The sequence below is a fragment of the Heptranchias perlo genome, chromosome 17, assembly GCF_035084215.1.
Source record: "Heptranchias perlo isolate sHepPer1 chromosome 17, sHepPer1.hap1, whole genome shotgun sequence".
In the NCBI taxonomy this organism is placed as follows: domain Eukaryota; kingdom Metazoa; phylum Chordata; class Chondrichthyes; order Hexanchiformes; family Hexanchidae; genus Heptranchias; species Heptranchias perlo.
In genome coordinates this window covers 7,444,772-7,467,362 of record NC_090341.1, presented here as the reverse complement: position 1 = coordinate 7,467,362, position 22,591 = coordinate 7,444,772, and the positions used below count along the sequence as shown (strand labels likewise).

The 22,591-nt window shown below is 44.5% G+C and overlaps 2 protein-coding genes across 2 annotated transcripts in view; one reads left to right on the top strand and one right to left on the bottom strand.

The window, feature by feature from the left end:
* The first annotated feature begins 2,589 nt into the window (after window positions 1–2,589).
* p4htmb (prolyl 4-hydroxylase, transmembrane b) overlaps window positions 2,590–22,591 on the top strand; it is a 57,260-nt gene continuing 37,258 nt past the window's right edge. The window contains exons 1-2 of the mRNA XM_067998419.1: window positions 2,590–2,956; window positions 7,649–7,730. Coding sequence (XP_067854520.1) covers window positions 2,636–2,956; window positions 7,649–7,730 — 403 coding nt within the window. The 5' untranslated portion in view covers window positions 2,590–2,635. The remainder of the gene's footprint in view (window positions 2,957–7,648; window positions 7,731–22,591) is intronic.
* Window positions 12,083–20,726, bottom strand: LOC137334342 (secreted frizzled-related protein 5). The gene is made up of 4 exons (XM_067999052.1): window positions 20,404–20,726; window positions 17,061–17,230; window positions 13,556–13,645; window positions 12,083–12,443 (listed from the first exon to the last, which is right to left on the bottom strand). The coding sequence occupies exons 1-4, from the start codon at window positions 20,724–20,726 to the stop codon at window positions 12,121–12,123; spliced, it is 906 nt and encodes a 301-aa protein (XP_067855153.1). The 3' UTR covers window positions 12,083–12,120.

Below are 22,591 nucleotides of genomic sequence, written 5' to 3'. Positions count from 1 at the left end.
TTTGGATGAGAATTTAGGAGGCATGGTTAGTAAGTTTGCAGATGACACCAAGATTGGTGGCATTGTGGACAGTGAAGAAGGTTATCTAGGATTGCAACGGGATCTTGATAAATTGGGCCAGTGGGCCGATGAATGGCAGATGGAGTTTAATTTAGATAAATGTGAGGTGATGCATTTTGGTAGATCGAATCGGGCCAGGACCTACTCCGTTAATGGTAGGGCGTTGGGGAGAGTTATAGAACAAAGAGATCTAGGAGTACAGATTCATAGCTCCTTGAAAGTGGAGTCACAGGTGGATAGGGTGGTGAAGAAGGCATTCAGCATGCTTGGTTTCATTGGTCAGAACATTGAATGCAGGAGTTGGGATGTCTTGTTGAAGTTGTACAGGGCATTGGTGAGGCCACACTTGGAGTACCGTGTACAGTTCTGGTCACCCTATTATAGAAAGGATATTATTAAACTAGAAAGAGTGCAGAAAAGATTTACTAGGATGCTACCGGGACTTGATGGTTTGACTTACAGGGAGAGGTTAGACAGACTGGGACTTTATTCCCTGGAGAGTAGGAGGTTAAGGGGTGATCTTATAGAAGTCTATAAAATAATGAGGGGCATAGATAAGGTCGATAGTCAAAATCTTTTCCCAAAGGTAGGGGAGTCTATAACGAGGGGGCACAGATTTAAGGTGAGAGGGGAGAGATACAAAAGGATCCAGAGGGGCAATTTTTTCACTCAAAGGGTGGTGAGTGTCTGGAACGAGCTGCCAGAGGCAGTAGTAGAGGCGGGTACAATTTTGTCTTTTAAAAAGCATTTGGACAGTTACATGGGGAAGATGGGTATCGAGGGATATGGGCCAAGTGCAGGCAATTGGGACTAGCTTAGTGGTATAAACTGGGCGACATGGACATGTTGGGCCGAAGGGCCTGTTTCCATGTTGTAACTTCTATGATTCTATGATTCTATGAATATATACCACAAAAAGCAAGCGACCTAGTACTGAGCCCTGCGGAACCCCACTGGAAACAGTCTTCCAGTTGCAAAAACACCCGTCAACCATTACCCTTTGCTTCCTGCCACTGAGCCAATTTTGGATCCAACCAGCCACTTTCCCTTAGATCCCATGGGCTTTTACTTTTTTGTCTAGTCTGCCTTGTGGGACCTTGTCAAAAGCCTTGCTAAAATCCATCTACACTACATCAAGTGCGTTACCCTAATCGACCCTCCTTGTTACCGCCTCAAAAAATTCAACCAAGTTAGTCAGACACGACCTTCCCGTAACAAATCCATGCTGACTGTCCTTGATTAACCCATGCCTTTCTAAATGATGATTTTTGCTGTCCCTCAGAATTGATTCCAATAATTTGCTCACCACCGAGGTTAGACTGACTGGCCTATAATTACTCGGCCTATCTCTTTCTCCCTTTTTAAACAACGGTAATCTCCAGGACACTGCTGCGAGCAACACCAGAAGAAAAATTATACGTTATTTCCATTTTCTTTGAACTCGTTTATTTATTAGTTGTAAAAATATTGGAGATGGGATAATTGGCTGTTTTGACTGAGTCAAGAATCATCCAATCGAGTAACAAAGAGTCTGTTCACTTTACACTTGGTGAGAGAAGGCAGGGCATTGCAAGGGTGGACATGTTGGGCGACCAATGGTGGGAGTGTGGGGATAAGGCAGTTGGAGACGAGAGATCAAGAACAACAACTTGCATTTATATAGCGCCTATAACATAGTAAAACCTCCCAAGACGCTTCACAGGAGCGATTATCAAACAAAATTTGACACTGAGCCACATAAGGAGATATTAGGATAGGTGACCAAAAGCTTGGTCAAAGAGGTAGGTTTTAAGGAGCGTCTTAAAGGAGGAGGGAGAGGCGGAGAAGTTTAGGGAGAGAATTCCAGAGCTTAGGGCCTAGGCAGCTGAAGGCACGGCCGCCAATGGTGGAGCGATTAAAATCAGATATGCGCAAGAGGCCAGAATTGGAGGAGCTCAGAGATCTTGGAGGGTTGTAGGGCTGGAGGAGATTACAGAGATAGGGAGGCCATGGAGGGATCAGAAAACAAGGATGAGAATTTTAAAATCGAGGCCTTCCCTGACCGGGAGCCAATGTAGGTCAGCGAGCACGGGGGGGGGGGGGGGGGGGATGGGCGAACGGGACGTGGCACGAGATGATGTGGTGAAACCTCCGGGAATACGTCCAACCAGAGCGGGCAACCCGATGCCAGCCAGAGCCATTGCTCCCTCCCTCCTTGTCCCTCTTGATTGACGTCCATGAGAACGTGGTCATCGCGACGTACGGCGAGGCGGCCGTGTACGGCAACGCGGGCGACGTTCGATCGACGTCGAACCGTACGGCAGCACCGTGCGACGCGATGTCGTCAAGGGGACGTGGCAGCGTACGGCAACGATCGGGCGACGCGATGACGTCGAGGCGCGGCACGCTGTGTTTCCCCGAGCCCGGTTTGAAAATAACGGAGGCGCGTGCCTGGCGAGGGAGATAAAAGGGGGGGGGGGAGGGGCGGAGAGAACTAAATATTAACGGGAAACCGGAGCGGCGCTCGGATCCGCCGACCGGAGGCGGAGGACGGGGACCGGCGGGGTGGGGCTTTTTAAATGTTTATTGGGTGAAGATGTCCCAGAAGGACAGTGTGTGCTCGCGCTCCTATTTCATGGTTGTCATGGTGTTTGTTCACGTTTACATCCTCAATGTGATGGCCTTGCTGCTCTACGTGTACTACACCAGCGGGGGCGCGCAGGGCCAGGGCGCGCACTCGCCGCCCGACAGCGGCGCGCTCCCGGCAGCCGGCGGCCAGAGCGCGAGCCCACCGCAGGGCCAACTACTGCTGCCGCCGTCGTCGTCGTCGTCGTTGCCGCCGCCGCCGCCGGACCCCGCCCCCAAGCTGCAGGATGACGCCGTGCTGGGCCGCCTGCATCGCCTGGAGGGCATCAAGGTAAGGAAAAGGGGGGCGGGGAGGACTGGGAGGGGCCAGAGAGGGGGGCGGGGAGGACTGGGAGGGGCCAGAGAGGGGGGCGGGGTGGAATGGGAGGGGCCAAAGGGGGCGGGGTAGACTGGGCGGGGCCAGGGTAGACTGGGTGGGGCCAGAGGCGGGGCAGACTGGGGAGGGGCCAGCGAGGGTGGGGTGGACTGAGTGGGGCCAGAGGGGGTGGGGTGGACTGGGAGGGGCCAAAGGGGGGGGGCGGGGTGGACTGGGAGGGGCCAAAGGGGGGGTGGGGTAGACTGGGTGGGGCCAGAGGTGGGGCAGACTGGGGAGGGGCCAGCGGGGGCAGGGTGGATTGGGTGGGGCCAGAGGGGGTGGGGTGGACTGGGAGGGGCCAAAGGGGGGGCGGGGTGGACTGGGAGGGGCCAAAGGGGGGGGCAGACTGGGGCGGGGCCAGCGGGGACGGGGCGGACTGGGTGGCGCCAGAGGGGGTGGACGGGGCGGATTGGGTGGGGTCACAGGGGACGGTGCGGACTGGGGAGGCGCTGGGGGTGGGGTGGGATGCACTGGGGAGGGGTCAGAGGTGGTGGGGCCAGAAGGGGCGGGACGGACTGGGTGGGACCAGAGGGGGCGGGGTGGACTGGGGAGATACGGACTGGGATGAGCCTTAGGGAGTGGGGTGGACTGAGGCAGGGTTGGGGGAGACTCAGGATGGGACCGGAGGGAACCAGAGGGGTTGGGGCAGAATTGTGAGGGGACCAGAGAGGGGGGTGGCAGCCAGGTTGGACTGGGGAGAATACTGGGATGGGGGCCTGGGCAATACGAAGGATGGGGAGGGGGAGACACTGGAGTACTGATAGCCAAGGCTGGGGGCGGGGGGTGGATACTTGAGCCAGGACAGTTGGGGAAAACTGACAGCAGGGGGTGGAACACTGTAGCCAGATGGGTTGGGGAGAATTGACAGCAGGGGCTGGGGGGAGTAGGGAGCGGGGATTGGAGAGAGTGCTCGGATTTAGAAGGTTGAGGGAGCTCTGGGTGGTTCAATTTTAAAGGGGGTGCAGGAACAGAGACCTGGGGGTGCACATACACAAGTCTTTTAAGGTGGCAGGACAAATTGAGAAGGCTGTTAAAAAAACATGCAGTGTCTTTGGCTTTATAAATAGAGGCTTAGAGTACAAAGGCAAGGCAGTTATGTTAAACCTTTATAAATCACTGGTTAGGCCTCAGCGGGGGGTATTGGGTCCAATTCTGGGCACCACACTTCAGGAAGGATGTCAAGGCCTTGGAGAAGGTGTAGAGGAGATTTACTCAACTGGTACCAGGGATGAGGAACTTCAATTATGTGGAGAGACTGGAGAAGCTGGGATTGTTCTCCTTAGAGCAGAGAAGGTTAAGGGGAGATTTAATAGAGGTATTCAAAATCATGAAAGGATTTTGATAGAGTAGATGGAGAGGGATTGTTTCCACTGGCAGGAGTGTCAGTAACCAGAGAACACAGATTTAAGATAATTGGCAAAAGAAGCAGGGGGGAGATGAGAATTTTTTTTACGCAGCAAGTTATGATCTGGAATGCACTGCCTGAAAGGGCGGAGGAAGCAGATTTAATAGTAATATTCAAAAGGGAATTGGATAAATATTTGAAAAGGAAAAATTTGCAGGGTTATGGGGAAAGAGCAGGGGAGAGTGACTAATTGGGATAGTTCTTTCAAAGAGCCGGCACAGGCACGATGGGCTGAATGGCCTCCCGCGCTGTATGATTCTATAAACTGGGGTAATTGAGGGTGAAAAACCCTGAGACCAAGGTCTTGGAGAAAGAGGAAATCACTGAGATGGCTTGTTAGTTTAAGTGTAATTTGAACTACAGCATATAAGTTTAGTGACAACACTGAATTGAAGAAGGGTTTTGAGTTCCCAGCACAGTTCTTTCACAATAAATTCAAACGCTCAACAGGTCTACTTTTACCCTATCAAGCTGCAGTTTGCTTGATACACAGATAACCATTGAGACTGGGTTTGCAACTAACACCTGGTTTCACTGTTCTTGCTCGGTACTGACTGGGTTAGCAGTTGAAACAGTCCAGCGCAAGTAATGGGATTGGATTTGAGACAATTGCTCTCCAACTGTAGCTTTGCAGGAATGTGATTTGCACGATGAGAATATGAGCAGAAACAAAAGTACAGAAATGGTGAGGGAACAAACACATAAAATAATAATGATCTGCTGTGGCAATGTGCTGGAGGACAGTGCAGCAGAATACCAACTCACTGCCACAGAGTGGCAAAATCTGGACTCATCACTGTTCTTTCTGACATGTAAGCTTGTGATCTGAGCTGCACCATTGGGTGGGTGGGGGAGTCCAATGAAGTTAATTGTTTTCTCAAGTGAACTAAATTGAAAGTCAGAGGGTCAGATGGCCACGACTGCTTTGGCGTATCACCGAACTTCCAGTTACTAAGGGGTCCTTGCAGAGAGGCCTGGGGGTAAATTTTAACTCCTAACTGGGAAGAGGGCAAATGGGGGGGGATTTCCTGATGGGAAACCTGGAAGTACGGGTTTCCCAGGCGTCCTTACGAATTTGACGTAAGGACGTCTTTGAATTTTTTTTTGTCGGTTTCCCACTTGACAGGCTGGCCGTCAATCGGACGGGAGAAGGGCCATGGAGCGGATGCCAGCAGGTAAGTCTTAGATGGGGGGGGGGGGGGGGTCGGTCTTCGGGGAGAGTAATCATGGGGCTCGGTCACCGGGGTGGGTTGGTCATCGGGGGGAGTAATCATGGGGCTGGTCATTGGGGGGGGGTTGGTCATGGGTCACGGAGGGGTCAGTCACTGTGGGGAGTCGGAAATTGTGGGGAGTCAGAGATCAGGGTGGGGGATCGGAGATCATTGGGGGGGGGTCAGAAATGGGGATGTGTGTGGGTTGGTTGCAGGTAGGCTTGTTGGGCCTGGGGAAGCACTCCTGCTCCTCCGGGCCCACGAGCAGTGCAATAAAGGCACTTACCTGCTGAACTGGGCCTTCTCACCTCCTCTCACGTGGCGTGAAGCAGCGGGCCCAGGAATCCCGGCACTCAGGTGTTAAAAATAAAAAAGCTGTCAAAATGGAGGCCTGCAACCTCCTTAGCAGCTTTCACTGACCAAACCGCCTCCTGAGAGCGGGTTGGTCGCCCGGCCCTAGGCCTGGGCCTCCGTTAAAACTGGGTTGGGGTCAGTTTTAGTTTTTTACAATTTTTGCCTTCCCACCCGCCCCCAACCCACCCATTCGTGGGGTTAAAATTTAAACTCTTGAAACAGGTTGCTTACCCATCTGCTTAGCCAGGAACAAATGCATGATATACTGGACAAAGGCTATAGCAGTTTATTTGTATTGAGAAATCTGGGTGAAGGACCAAAGTCCATGGCACAGGAAATGACTAAGATTGAAAAGATTGGATGAGGGAATAAGATAAATCAAGGAAAAGGCTAATGCAATGTTGGCCTTTATCTCAAGGGGGCTGGCATACAAAGGGGTGGAAGTTATGCTACAGTTATATAAAGCTCTGACGAGACCCCATTTAGAGTACTTCATTCAGTTCTGGGCACCGAACCTCGGAAAGGATATATTGGCCTTGAAGGGGCTGCAGCGCAGGTTCACCAGAATGATATTGGGGCTGAAAGGGTTAAATTATGAGGACAGGTTGCATAGACTAGACTTTTATTCCCTGGAGTATAGAAGATTAAGGGGTGATCTAATTGAGGTGCTTAAAATGATTAAAGGAGTTGATAAGGTAGAGAGAGAGAAACTATTTCCTCTGGTGGGGGAGTCCAGAACAAGGGGGCATAACCTTAAAATTAGAGCTAGGCCATTCAGGGGTGATGTCAGGAAGCATTTCTTCACACAAAGGGTAGTGGAAATCTGGAACTCTCTTCCCCCAAAAAACTGCTGATGCTGGGTCAATTGAAAATTTCAAAATTGAAATTGATAGATTTTTGTTAGGCAAGGGTATTAAGGGATATGGAACCAAGGCAGGTAAATGGAGTTAAGATACAGGTCAGCCAGGATCTAATTGAATGGTGGAACAGACTCGAGGGGCTGAATGGCCTACTCCTGTTGCTATGTTGGTGGTATTAGGTTTGGATTTTAAAAACCTGTAGATTGTAGGAGGGAAGAAAGACCGAGGGAGATAAGGAGTTCCAAAGGTTTGAGGCCTTGGAAAGGGTGAATTAGAGTAGGAGGTAGCGTGGTGAGTCTTCATTTGAACTTAGTGATAACGTAAGGAGGAGGAAAAACGTGTATGATGGAGCTTAGGAGAAACGAGAGGGAAGTTCAGAGGAGTGATGACCATAATAGCATTGATAAAATAGAAATAAGAAAGGTGATCCTTCCCTCACCTCTAATCTCCAACTCCTCTCCCCACTACAATCTATCAAGTCATGAGTTTTTTCCCCCCTTTCTATCTTGTCCAGGAATGTAATAGAGGTGCCAGAAGTGGTCCTAGTAGGCTAGTGCTATTGGGAGGGTCTCTAATTAAAATGCTCATCGCATTATGCTCGCATGCAAGACACTTCTTATGTGAGCTGTGTTACTATTAAGGACTTGTTCATTTTCTGTTACATCGGCTGATCAGTAACTGGTTCTGTAGCCTTAATTTTCATCCTTAGTACCCATATTATTGTCATTTTATATTATACCATGATTGCTGTCACATGACATTTTTTCTTTCTTTGCAGGTTGGCCACATGCAAAAGGTGGATCTTGAACCTAACAAAGTACACTACGTGAAAACACTGAGCCTAAAACCACTTCTATTTGGTAAGGATTTGAACGGTGCTTTCGGTTATCTTGGATAATTGGAATTTTAATCCTTGTCATTCTGTGTTTAAAGTCAGTATCCAGAGTGAAAGCTTTAACACAAATGGCAACAGTTCCAGCACACAGTACCTGTAGAGTTGGTGCATTGAGTCTTTTGAAGTCTGCTGTTTATTGCAGGGCACTGGGGACCAAAATAATAATGGCCTGATGTCACCAGCTGGTAGCTTTTCTGCGTGCCAGTCCAAATCATCCCCTGAGGTGTGCAAATTTTGCTGTGTCAATGTAGAACATGAAATGTAGTGTATAGGGGAGGGGGTAGAGGTAGTAACATGGAATGAGTCAACTTCAACTATATTTACATGTGTCTCTCTAAATAAGACATTTATCACTGGCAAATGATCACTGGCAACAAGCTGAACCTATCATACACATAGTACTTTTGCGTTTAGTTTTTACTTTTCATTCTCTCCTGTCCTGAAGACGCTGAATACTGCTGATGTAAGTTTTCACCGCCACCACTAATGTGCAATTTGTCATGTGTGAATCAAGATGGTGAGTCTCGACAGGTTATTTGACTGGGGGGAGCATCACAGTCAAGCCTGATCCAGTCCTTGTCCAGCGTCCATACACGTGCATTGGGTAATCATGAGGCACAGGAAACCTGTTTTTTTTTTTCCCTCTCCACCTCCCAGGCAAAGTGAGGCAGACCCAATGGTAGAGTTCCTACTGCTATCATGGTTGAGGTCATTTAACTCAGGACAGACTGAGGATTGAATTTGGGCCTTCCTATTCTGTATGACTCAGTCCACGCTGGCCAATATGCTTCTCAACTGAGTGACTGAAGTGCGTCAAGTATAGTACTTTTTAAATTAGAACATTTTTGTTAAAAGTTGTGTAGTTCTTGGATAATAAGAATCTAAATGGGATAGAGGAGCAAAGGGATCTAGAGGTACGGATACACAAATCACTAAAAGTAGCGACACAGGTTAATAAGGCCATACAAAAAAGGCAAATCAAAGCACTAGGGTTAATTTCTACAGGGATAGAATTGAAAAGCAAAGAAGTTATTTTAAACTTGTATAGAACATTGGTTAGACCACATTTGGAGTATTGTGCACAATTCTGGACTCCATATTATAGAAAGGATAGTGAGGCATTGGAGTGGGTGCAAAAAAGATTCACAAGGATGATACCAGAACTGAGAGGATATCCTTATCAGGAAAGGCTGAACAGGCTGGGGCTATAGGGTAGACGTAGAGAAAATGTTTCCACTTGTGGGGAGTCCAAAACTAAAGGTCATAAATATAAAATAGTCGCTAATAAATCCAATAGGGAATTCAGAAGAATCTTCTTTACCCAAAAAGTGGTAAGAATATGGAACGTGCTAGCACAAGGAGTATTTGAGGCAAATAAAGTAGATGTATTTAAGGGGAAGCTAGATAAACACATGAGGGAGAAAGGAATGGAAGGGTATCCTGATAGGGTTAGATGAAATAGGGAGGAGGCTCGTGTAGAGCAGAAGGTCAGCATAGACCAGTTGGGCCAAATGTTTCTGTCCAGTACATAGGAACAGGAGTAGGCCATTCAGCCCCTCGTGCCTGTTCTGCCATTTGATAAGATCATGGCTGATCTGTGATCTAGCTCCGTATACCTGCCTTTGGCCCATATCCCTTAATACCTTTGGTTGCCAAAAAGCTATCCATCTCAGATTTAAATTTAACAATTGAGCTAGTGTCAATTGCCGTTTGCGGAAGAGAATTCCAAACTTCTACCATCCTTTGTGTGTAGAAATGTTTTCTAATCTCACTCCTGAAAAGTCTGGCTCTAATTTTTAGACTGTGCCCCCTACTCCTAGAATCCCCAACCAGCGGAAATAGTTTCTGTCTATCTACCCTATCCGTTCCCCTTAATATCTTATAAACTTCGATCAGATCACCCCTTAACCTTCTAAACTCTAGAGAATACGACCCCAATTTGTGTAATCAGTAGTTTCGATGTAGAGTCATAGAGCACGGATAGAGGCCCTTCGGCCCATCGTGTCCGCGCCGGCCATCAGCCCTGTCTACTCTAATCCCATATTCCAGCATTTGGTCCGTAGCCTTGTATGCTATGGCATTTCAAGTGCTCATCCAAATGCTTCTTGAATGTTGTGAGGGTTCCTGCCTCCACAACCCTTTCAGGCAGTGAGTTCCAGACTCCAACCACCCTCTGGGTGAAAAAGTTCTTTCTCAAATCCCCTCTAAACCTCCCGCCTTTTACCTTGAATCTATGTCCCCTTGTTATAGTACCCTCAACGAAGGGAAAAAGCTCCTTAGTATCCATCCTATCTGTGCCCCTCATAATTTTGTACACCTCAATCATGTCCCCCCTCAGCCTCCTCTGCTCCAAGGAAAACAAACCCAATCTTCCCAGTCTCTCTTCATAGCTGAAGCGCTCCAGCCCTGGTAACATCCTGGTGAATCTCCTCTGCACCCTCTCCAAAGCGATCACATCCTTCCTGTAGTGTGGCGACCAGAACTGCACATAGTACTCCAGCTGTGGCCTAACCAGTGTTTTATACAGCTCCATCATAACCTCCTTGCTCTTATATTCTATGCCTCGGCTAATAAAGGCAAGTATCCCATATACCTTCTTTACCACCTTATCTACCTGTTCCGCCGCCTTCAGGGATCTGTGAACCTGCACACCAAGATCCCTCTGACCCTCTGTCTTGCCTAGGGTCCTCCCATTCATTGTGTATTCCCTTGCCTTGTTAGTCCCTCCAAAGTGCATCACCTCGCACTTTTCCGGGTTAAATTCCATTTGCCACTGTTCCGCCCATCTGACCAACCCATCTATATCGTCCTGCAGACTGAGGCTATCCTCCTCGCTATTTACCACCCTACCAATTTTTGTATCATCAGCGAACTTACTGATCATACCTTTTACATTCATATCCAAGTCATTAATGTAGACCACAAACAGCAAGGGACCCAGCACCGATCCCTGTGGTACCCCACTGGCCACAGGCTTCCAGTCACAAAAACAACCTCGATATGTGTTCATGCTTGGCAGCCAGGGATTAATATCAATTAATAAACTTAAGAAAAGTTGAAGTATAAAATTTACAGCATGGAAGAAGGCCATTCAGCTGGTAAGACATTTGCTGGTACTGGCTTATCAACTGGAACTATATATGCTAATCCCATTTTCCTGCAGATGTTTATATTTTTCCTTTTCAAACAGACATCCAATTCTTTTTGAATAAAATACGGTATCTGCCTCTGTTGTCACTTGGTAAAGCACTGCATGTTATAGAGACGCTGTGAAAAAATTTCCAACTTCCCTCTTTTTCAATGATAATTGTTGAGAAGGAACAATTTGCAGGGCTATAGGAAAGAGCAGCAGTGGGACTAATTGGATAGCTCTTTCAAAGAGCTGGCACAGGCATGATGGGCTGAATAGCCTCCTTCTGTGCTATATGATTCTAATCTGGAGTCTATGCCCCCTTTTGACTGAATCATCAAGCAGTGGAACAGTCTTTCACTAATTACTTCCTTGAAACCTTTTGAGAAGTTTGAAATTCTCTTAGATTTTCTCTTTAACCATTTTAGTTCCAATATTTCAAGCCTTTCTTTATAACAATAAACTCCTCATTCCTGGCATTACTCCAGTGAATCTTCACTGTACTTTTTCCTTGGCTGCAATAGTAATGTGCCCAAGAACTGCAAACATGGTGCAGAATTTCCTGCAACAACCAGATCGGCAACTTAAGCTGTAAATTTTGCCATTTTACCCACCGATCTCGGTGTTGCGAACTTACTTCAAAATTTCCTGCAAAAGTAATTTTATTAGAAGCGATGCAGCGAATGGCCAGTTCTCTGTGAAGGAAATCATTGTACTGACCAGCTAAAGATGATCAGAAAAGACGAATCTTTTGGAGAATGCAAAGCCCCAGCACCAAAACATTTGCATTATGTTAGTTAAGACAAATTAATTGTTGTCATTTAGCACAAATCTCATTTAATGTAGTTTAGCCTGACCAATGTTTTGTATAGGTTTAGCATTACCTCTTTGCTGTTGTACTCATGGTTGGCTCAGTCTGTCTGCTAGTCATTTGTGCTGTGAATAAGCAGCTTATCAATAGGAATTTCTCGCTTGTGCAAGTAAGGAGATGGTGCTGACTTCATATCAGTTTCAAAAAGACTCAATCTAGTCTGTCCATGTGGTACTTGTGTAGAAATCCACCTGTGTTCATGAAGATCCCTGTTTGGCTGACTTCTAAATTTCTGATTCCTGATCTGAATTTGCTATAAAGAATAGGCATCAGTACTGAAAAAGATAAAGTACTTTATAAGATCTTTACACTCGTATAATAATACATATATTTACAAATATATAATTTTCAATCTTAATATTGCGTACGACACCTGTAGTGTTTCCACTTTCTGACGGCGAGCATGAGATTTTTGTCACGCTTTTGCCATAAGTACACCTTGTTCACCACAATTCTGCCATTCTGGACCCGGCCCACAATCACATAAGTCCCCGCACGGCTGCCTCGTGTCATGTTCTGGACGCAAGTAGCATCCAAGTCAAGCCAGTGCTGAAGCTTGGGGTGAATCTCTGTCTTGAGGAGGGGCCCATGCTTGAAGACCTCCAGCCTGCTGTCCATCTCGAAATCTGAGATCCGGGAAAAACTTGTGTTTCTCTTTGAGATTCTGATTTTCACAGCTGTGGGGGGTAGAATAATATTCTGAGGAGTATGTTTTCAGTGTATCATTCATAATTTTTAAAAAAATTACTAGCACCAAATAATATGAGCACCTTGCTGCGTTATAGAGAAGCCTGTGTAATATAAAAATAATAATGGCAGACGGATGGAATTTGCAGAGATTTTATAATTAATCTTATTACGACTGTACCTAGCGTAACAACAAGCCGCATAAACTGCAAGGTACCATTTGCAATTCCTACTCGGTAGTTATTGGCTCTGGTGCTTCTGGCCTGTGGAGGAGGAAGGCAATCAGCCAGCATTCTCACTCCTGATTGCTATCTAGCTACCCATGCTGGAAAGTACACTTGTACGGACATGGTGGAGAACAGGATTGGGTTCAGCTGTGATGCCCCTGCAGTCGAATAACCTACCAACATTATTCCCACGCAAAGACGACTCACTCACATGTGTGAGGCACTGGAGGGCAACCAAAGCCCATGGAACCAAACTCGAGCAGGAGCTAGTGACTTCAGAAGAGGCAAACAAGAGAGGGAATAATAATATAAGTGAAGGCTGTCCAGTGAGTGCAAAACCTCCCTTCAACTTGCTAAAATTGTTCTGACGATCATTCTTTTTCTGACACATTTATTTTTAAATGCTGATTCTCGGCATGATTTGAGCTTGCTGTAAGAAAGCTTCATTTGAAGGACCTGCTAATGGCATTTACATAATCATTGTTCTGAGGAATTTCTTTTTAAATACAGTGACAAACAGTAAGGGCCATTTTATATGGGTAATGCCTATTTCCCTTGCCCTTTCTTCACCTTTTAAGTAGGACAGTGGTTTAATTCATGCCCTGTAAGGTCTGGTGCATAGGTCATCCCTGACCTTTTGAGAAATTTCCTTAGAATAGTGAGAAGGTAGACTGCTGAAAACTCTCCACAACAAGAGATCCAACATGCTCTGCCACCCATGGTGCCTCAAAATCTCATTCCTGATTCAGACAAATACTGAAAACAGCACCCTTGACAATAGGCTTGTCCAAATTCAAAATACTTCTAATCGATGAAATAGCTTCATGCAAGCAGAGATTTTCTGAATCAAGTAAGATCTTCATTACTGCACTTACCAAAATCATGTGAGCAAAACGTATTGAGTATTTCTCTTGATGAGGCGGTTTCTTCCAATTCACAGTCTCGACAGCTTGCTTGGGGCACTGCTGTGTAGTGAATGGAAATGTATATTTGTTAGATGCAGGCAGTACAGATACCAGGCTCTTCAGTGAACTGACTCCACCATTTCCTAGCTTTGTGAGGAAGGGGGGGATGGAAATTAATATTATTTTCGTTGACTCCGCTGTTCACCTGTCTGCTGAGAGAAGCAAAGAGTGGTCTGGAGTAGCTTTTTTAAAAACTATTAGATCTCCAGTGGCATTGCTTATGGTGATTCGGAGGACAAAGTATTTTCCAGCTATAAAGAAAAGAAAGAGCTTGCATTTATATTGTACATTTCACATTCTCAGGACATTCCAAAGTACTTCAGTCAATGAATTCCTTTTTTTGAACTGTAGTCATTGTTTTTTATTCAAACACAGCAGTCCGTGTGCACATAGGATGGCCTGACAAACGGTAAATGAGATAATCTGATTTGGTGGTGTTGCTTAAGGAGTGAATGCTGACCAGTACTCTGGGAGGACCCCATGCTTCTCTTTGGGGAAAAAAAAATGTCTTCACATCTTTCAAATCCACCTGAATAGGCAGACAGAGCTCCGGTTAAATGTCTTATCGAAATGATGACATCTCCAACGCTGCAGCATTCCCTCAGTGCTCCACTGAAATGCCAGCCTAGATTAGGTAATAGGGTCGTAATGCCATGGATTGCAGAATGTCCCCTCATGGCACTGATGTTTCCATTGTTTCCTGGGCTTTTAATTTGTGTACACCCCACGTCTTCTGATTGGCTCAAAGTAAAATAGTAGCAAATCGTACAAAGTGTGATGACTGAAGTGTGACAGGAAGTAAGTGCAATGCTTACAGGAAGTGTGCACCATATGCAATTCTTTTAGTATATTACTAGGAGATCTCCCACGGTGTTCCTCACCGGTGAATTGAAGGATATGCTGTTTTTGCCTTTCCGGTGATCATGTAAACGGTTCCTCCGTTGGAGGATTTCATAGCGCACAGAATTGAACGATAAGTTGTTAAAACTAAAAGCCTGTTTAAGAGCACTGAAGTAAAAACAGGCTGTTGGTCTGTTAAGGCACTTAAAGCATTAATGTGATTGTACTATATAAATGTACAGTATCAAGTATGTGGTCTTTGTCGGATTTGTTGTGCCATCTGAATCAATGTGAAAGGTAAATTTTAAAGAACTAAAATACTCTTTAAGATTAATAAAGTGAAAACAGGCTTTTGATTTATTAAATCAATATAAATAATATCACTAAGTGTAAAGAGTTCAGTGTTGGGACATGACACTAAGGAGAACTATGATGGGGAAGAAGGGATGCTCATGAGGAGGTGGGAGTGTGGTCAGGGGTCATGAGGTTGGGGGTCACGATGTGGGTGGGCCTAAGACCTACTAATATCAAGGAAAGAAAAAGGGTGGGTGGGGAGTGGGTTGGCTATGGACTGATATTGGAATTGGGCGGCTGTAAACTGGTTGGGGGGGAATCTGACTGCCCTGAATGTTGGGATTAAAAATCCACAACAATTAGATCTTTAAAAAATGGTTGAAGAAGCTAAGTGGCTTGTGCAACAGCTCCACCTACTTGTAGGAGGCTAGAAATTGCAGCATGACAGCCGCATTTTGACTTCAAGTTTTCCGATTATAGATGATGTAAAAAGCAGGATTCAAATATTGTGACCCAGCAAGTAAGGTTAATGTGGACTAGAAGTGTGCACCATATACAGGACTTTTAATGTATTACTAGCATATCTCCTGTGGCATTGCTCATGGTAAGCAGATGTGGCAGCAAAGAGTGGTGCCTAATTTGGTCCAGAGGTAACAGGTGCAGGCTACAACGAGGACCCTAGTTTTAAAAAATATTTAAATCCTATTATATAACATCTTTAAGTAACATATATATATATATTTATTGTCTTGAGCCTGAGGCAGAGACTTACAATTAGCAGAGGTAGAGTAAGGAGGCATCGTGATTGGGGAGGTGCAACAGTGCCATCTGTTGTTGGGAAGCCTGCAAGTACAGCGTGACAGGCAAACGTTGACATAGAGTTTTTCCATTATAAACGTCGACATAGGACTTTTTCCATAAATTATATAAATGTTGACATAAAAGCATTGTTCAAAAATCGTGACCGGATGTAAGGGTACTATGTCACAAAGTGTGAACCATACGCAAGACTTTTAATATTTATAGATGGAATGTAAATTTGTTCACACCTGTTCCCTTCCCATTTATTGATTTTATTGTGTACCTTGGTTGCAAAGTTGTAAATTATTTAACGCAACGTTAGACACCACTGCTTGCTTAACCTGAGATTGATTGGGTTGTAACAAAATTAGAGTGCAATTTATGGACGAGAACACTAAGGGGAAAATATGATTAGTAGCACCCCAATGTTTCAGTGGATAGATGCACTACCAAGTATGGTACTGCCTCAGAGACTTAAGGATCTACGTTCAATCTCTAGCCTATACTGAGGTACCTGGTCTCAGCCACAGCAGCAACAGTGCTACTACAATTGTCCTTAGTGCTCCAAGACTTTGGGGGTGGGGGGAAAATCAGCCATAGCTTCCACTATCCAATGATTCCTGCTGGAAAGTATGCCTGTGTGGATGTCAGGCAAGGAAAAGATCACGCTTGGTTTCCATTTTCCAGCACGTGCTTTGGTTTACTGTTTATTCTGTAGCTGACCCATACAGACCAGGTTTGATCACCAATCTGTGCTGTTAGCTAACCAGCCAGTGTGTCTGTAGAGTTTCTATAACTAGTTTCTGGATTAGAGAGTCCTACTCCTTACAATCATATTTCCAGCAAGGGTAATCCCTGCAGTTGACACTCTCCTGACACTGTCAAGGCTAACACATTATTAAGGTCTACTTGGGCACCCATGGAACTGTACACAGCAAGAAGTTGGTGCCTTGAGATACTCTTCCTGATTATTTGCTTGCTCTTCCCCTTTTTACATTTACAGGTTTGCTATAGATAATTATTTTATCCTTTTTTAATTTCCTCCTGCTTAATACATTATTTCCAGGCGAGAAGCTAAGTTGCTTTCAGATATCTAACAGAATGCAAGGACAGCAGCAGAGCAACATGAATGATTCTCACTTTTTCCTCCTCTTGAGGACACTCATCATTCCTGCCCACTGCCTCAACCTGACAGGATTTGTTATGTGGAGAATTGCAAGCGAGAACTGGTATCGTACCACTTTGTGGTTTAGCGATTTATATGCAATGAGCAGTGCAGATATTCTAAAGTCCTTCCAAAGGTTCAGGCTGGATGATCCTAGTAATTTTTATTTCCCATCTTGTGCTTCCTTAAATCCTTATTAATACTGACTACTAGAAATTAGATTTAAACGGTTTGAAGGTTATAACCAGAAAAGGACTGAAGCATGATGTGAATATGCCATTACATGAAATCCACTGTTCAGTCAAAACCACTTACTCCTTCTATGTGATGCTGTCCTGTTGCTGATAGTTGAGATGCACATGCCGTGGTCAGCAGGGAACTTGTTGCAGTTCAGTATTTCTGGCCATGGGTAGCCATAGCAGGCCATGATGGGGGCACAGCTGTTCCTCACTGCTACACAGAGACTGTGACAAGGGTATATAAACCTTAAGAGGGGCAAAAACCAAGAGGAAATTATAAATTATTTCCTGCATTATTCCTCCGCAATAAATTCTCTTTCTTCCAATGCGTCCACGCACGCACACAGTCTATCCTACTTGGGAGAGCACAACTGATTCTTCTGTGGCTTGTGTGAATTTATATACACAGTGTAATATATATTGGACCTAAAGGAGTGAGGGTTTTTTTCTAAGTTACCGATCTGTTATAACATCACATTCTCGGAAATAGTACATTTCAAAGCTGTGCGTTCTGTGATTTCATTAGCCATTTCATTGCCATTGATTAGCGAGAAAACCGGCATTTTCCTGTTTCTCGCTAAGAGGAATCTTTCCTTAGAATTTCTCTAATCAAACCTAGATTGTTTTTCAATATACTTGCAGTAATTGTGTCATAATCAGTAATCCCCTTTTGAACGTGTTCGTGCCTGAGATTAAGAGAGAGCACTACATCGTAATCAGATGCTAAAAAGCATTTACTACGGTTTTTCTTCATCACTGAAGAAGTTTTTTTCAGCAGCACTGTACGTTGTGTGTTCTGGCATTCTTTGTTTGTGTTTAATGCTGTATTAATCTGACAGCAGTGCCGCCTGAGCTGAGGTCAGGAACAGCCCTCTCTAGCAATTGTAGCTCCCCATGTCCCAGTCCCATTGAGATCAGCAATGCCGCCAATGGCACCACCCACTCAGACACTGTAAAGTAAGTTAGAGCCACATCCAAAGGTCTTTTTCCCCGAATCACAATATAAGCGATCACCCGCACATGTACAATAGCAATGGGGTTTCCCGTCTTAAAAGGTAGGCCCCTGACCCAGAAATTAAAGATTGTGACTTTTTAAAATAACTGTTGCACAGTTTACCTATTGTGGGATCGCACCGTAGTGTAAACTGGGTGAATTCCACAGCACCGACAGACAAGACATAACAAAACAGTTCTGTATAAACTAAAGGCAACATCAGATTTCTTATCAGTATTATTTCAAGTTCTTAACTAATATAAGAAGTGCCTCGGCCAGCCTCGGTGTCCCACATGCTGTACCAGTGGGTGATACCTGCACATTTCTGTTCTCAGGTGGGGCTTCAAGAGGAGGAAGAGAGATGGCGAGACATTTGATTTTGGAACAGAGTTCCAAGAGCAGGAGTATAATGGCTGCAAGTTTGGTCTCTGATAATGGAAAGCAGGGAGTGGGGATCAAGCAGTAATCTAGAGACAAAAGATAGAGGGTACAGGTTGGGATGTATCTATGGATAAGATCACTGTGGTCAAATGGAACAAGACTGAACTCTACTTTTAAAACTAAGATAAAGATCTTGAAATTGACATGCTAAGGGACAGGATAGGTGGGTGTGTGAGAGTGCTGTATGATGACACTTGGTGCTTACAATGGGAAACATGATGTGGAGATGCCGGTGATGGACTGGGGTTAACAATTGTAAACAATTTTACAACACCAAGTTATAGTCCAACGATTTTATTTTTAATCCCACAAGCTTTCGGGGGCTTTCCCCTTCCACAGTTTCCACACTGCCTGAGGAAGGGGAAAGCCCCCGAAAGCTTGTGGGATTAAAAATAAAATCGTTGGACTATAACTTGGTGTTGTAAAATTGTTTACAATGGGAAAGTGATAGAGGACCAGGGTCACCAATTCTGGATCAACTGAGGGTGGAGAAGGGGAAAGCAGTGAGGAGAGTGTTTAAGAAATTGATTCTTGAGGTTATGAAAACATGGGTTAGGATTTTAGCGGAGGAGGGAGTAAGGTAAGAGGCACATTGGTATGAAAGTGGAAAAAACATTGTTTTCATGGCTGACTGGGTGTGTGATCAGGTGGACAGCTTCGGGTTGAACAGATCACCAAAGTTGTGCAGCACCTGGTGCAGCCTAAATGGGCAGCGAGGGAGGTTGAAGTGAATACCTGCAGGCGCTGGCATGAACCCAAGAGGGTGGCTTCAGTTTGCCAACGGTCAGCTGAAGGAATTTCCACTCACATAGAACTTCATGCTGGACAGGCAGTCAGATAGAAGGGCAATGGCCATATTGACTTTGCCAGAACACTGAATATTCAATCAAAACAATACAGGTCAGATACTCAGGATAATACTATGTGATCCAGTTCGTATCTCTGGGACCATAGAGGCAGCTAGTCAATAAACATGCTGTATAAATATAACTCTGGTCTAGTGTTACTGAGATTAATGAGCTTTCAAGTTTGTATGAAATATTTTATAGACATTAAAATACATTTATAATTTTAGAAATCTGAAGATCTTTTGTGCAGTTTCCCATGGGTGAGTTGGTAAGTGCATTGCCCAGTTTGGAACTGAGTCACATGGACCAGAAAGATGCCAACTTCAATCGCTGGTCTGGGCTGAGCTGAGCTAGCTGATCTCAATGGGACTGGGACATTGGGTGTTACAATTGCTGGAGAGGGCAAAATCAGCCAGGGTTACTGTTCCTGACCTCAGCTCAGTGACCCCTTATTGGAAAATGTGTGACTGCAGATGTCCAATGTGGACAAGGAACTTCAAGTTCCCACAGGAAAGAATAGCCACTTGGCTAAAGTACCAGAATGTTGCTGGTGTCTGTGGAAGCCTTGCAGACTTGATGAGACCAAGGATGAAAAAATTGCGGGGAGGGGAAGAGAAATGGGGGATGGAAAAACCTGTTCCAAAAATACAGTAAGGGAACAAATAAAATCAACTGAAAAGTGCGGGTCGTGTAATTGGAGGCAACGATCTTGTAAATTGGAATAATCGCATTTCAGTCTCGCTTTCAGAAAATAAAACAATTCAGCCAGTCAACGATTTTAGAATAACCCGTCGTTAAAAAAGTGTACTTTATCACACAAAAAACTCGCATTGGACTAATTGATTCCCAATTTGTGAATTGGCAAAAATGTCAGTTTCACGAGGTATTAATGTAAATATTTACTCACACCCTGTAATTAAATTTGGCACTGGACATGGATGGCATTTTGTAGCAGTGTAATGCTGGACCGAACTCAAAGCAAACAATGATCATATGAACAAGGCAACTTTCATATGTCTGTTTTCATCCGATATCTGGTGACATTTTGATTTAAATATATTAAAACTTTTCCGGCGGTTGCATCTCGCTATCTTGTCGAAGCGGACTGATGGGCAATGGCATTTAATGCTCCTTACCTGTCTAAGCAGACGGGTGCGAAAAGAGAACAAAGAAAGATCCTGGCGTCCGGGTGACATTCTCTGGCCAGTAAAGGTAACCAGCTGGAGGACTGCTGGATAACTTCAGCGACCGTTTCATGTTCCAGTATGTTGGGGATCCTCATCTCCGCATAGCCAATGTCGTAGCACAGGGCCATCGCCTTGGGGATGGTCAAGCATCTGGTGGAACTGCCCAGGTTTACAAACAACCCGTGAGAAGCCACGGGTAACAAGCAGGTTACAACGAACGCCAAGATCTGCAGCCTGGGTTTGATGGGACTCCCAATTGCCCCGAAGGCCATCGCAGCTCTTTTGGTTGTATGTTACTTGGGTGAGACCAAGAAAATATCAGCTTAGTGGATCTCGGTATTCTGGCCAAGCGGTGTGTTGACTGGTCTCAACTTTCCAAGGGCCATTTATAGGAGAGAAACTCTGCCTAATCCCTGCTCATTAGGTCGGACAAGGACAATGCCATAGTTTTATTGACGAATTGCTCTTATTGTTTGGAGTTTTCAGGGGGGCGAAGCTGGGACCAGCAGGTACCTTAATGAGAGCAGGAGGGGGCTGGTATTGTACGTTATTAAATCAGTTTTACTCACCATGTAGGAACTGTTCTGTGTCTCGGCCCCTCCGCGCGCTGCTCGGTAATTATCTGGCAGTAAAACGTTACATCTGTAGATCTGTTTGTGTTGGGAGGAAATCAGATTAGATAAATGAAGACTTGTTTATTTTGTGCAGTGAACCATACACGTACTAAACTTGGGTTCAGCTGAGTTGCAATCATAGTTCCAGTGTTGCACCTTTCAGGTGATGCCATTAATCTCACTTTCTGTTGGGGACTTGTTTCTCAAGGAACGTTCGTAACTTGTGGCAAGATTGATGGTTTCCTTTCAGTTTAATGTAATTTGAAAGTCGGGCAATTGGTGATTTACAAACCAGACCAAGTCGCGTCGGAACCGCAGAAAATTGGACGCTTACACATTTCTATCAACATTTTAAAAATTTTTTTTGAGAAATTTAGATTTCACTGCGACCTTGAGCCAGGTGTTTTTCTTTTCTGGGGCGAGTTTTCAATCCTGCAATTATCAAAAACATTGCATTTTTTTTGTAAGTAAAACCAGAACAACACCCCAAATAAAACAACTTCTATATTCCAAACTTTGCAAAGTTTTATTCTGTATTTTCTAAATGTGGGTTGGCTCCAATCTCCTTTACAGTAGTCTATAATTATTTTGACTTAATTCGTCAATGGCCATTAATTTAAAAAAAATCATGTCCAAATTAACAGTCGTCTGCAAACTGCTCTAAATCATACGTTTGACGTTAAATACATTGGCAAATAATGAATTTGTGTAAATTGGATTTCCCACAACAAATTAGCACCATATATGTGATTTTTAATTTGGTCTTGTTGACATTTAATAGAGAGTAGCCATATACTCATCATGCAGACACGGTGCATTTAAATAATTTGATGTTTCTTTTGTCGATGCGAAAACGCAAAGTTATTTCAACTTGGGAAACGAGAATGCTGGGAAACCTTTTTTTTAATCTGGTAATTTTGGTGTTGTAATGTTCTGCCTTTAAATGTTATTGAGATTGTCTTGATATCAATTGGTCTGTTTCTTTAATAAAGCTAATGTTTGCTATAAAACGAGCCCAATCCTTCATTAATTGAATATAATTTTAAATATCGTGTTGTCTTTGAAACAAAATTTCTCCTGTCCCCTAGATTCATTATAGACAGTTGGAAATTTTATTTATAAATTTTTAAAATTTTTTAATTGCTTTGAAGCCAAATAGTTTCCCCCGTTACTCTTTTTTAAAAATTCTTGGAAGAGTTGAAGTCTGCAATCAAATATTTACAAATAAAACGAATTCCAATTAAATATTCAGACGAACGTTATTTTGGATATTAAAAGTTTGCTTGGTTTCTGCTACAATTCGCTTTCTTTAATGATGGTTTTGTTGTGATCGTTGAATAAGTAAACACAATGTATTTATGTGTTTTGTTCTTCTCCACGGAAGCAACAAGATTTCTTCCGGAAAGTACAAATCCCACTTTCTAACCAGACCGAAGTTTGCCAGGAAAAAAAGCATGGCAGTGAACAACTCTTTAGTCATTTTAATTTTCGGACGACAGTAATTGAGGGACTCCCCCGCTGTT

Excerpts from the sequence above, each read along its gene's own strand:
- LOC137334342 (XM_067999052.1), bottom strand. The coding sequence starts at position 20,726 with ATGGCCTTCGGGGCAATTGGGAGTCCCATCAAACCCAGGCTGCAGATC. Across the intron at positions 17,231-20,403 it reads GCACCCGTCTGCTTAGACAG|GTTTATATACCCTTGTCACA; the intron begins GTAAGGAGCATT and ends GCCCCTCTTAAG. Across the intron at positions 12,444-13,555 it reads GTTTTGCTCACATGATTTTG|CTGTGAAAATCAGAATCTCA; the intron begins GTAAGTGCAGTA and ends TACCCCCCACAG.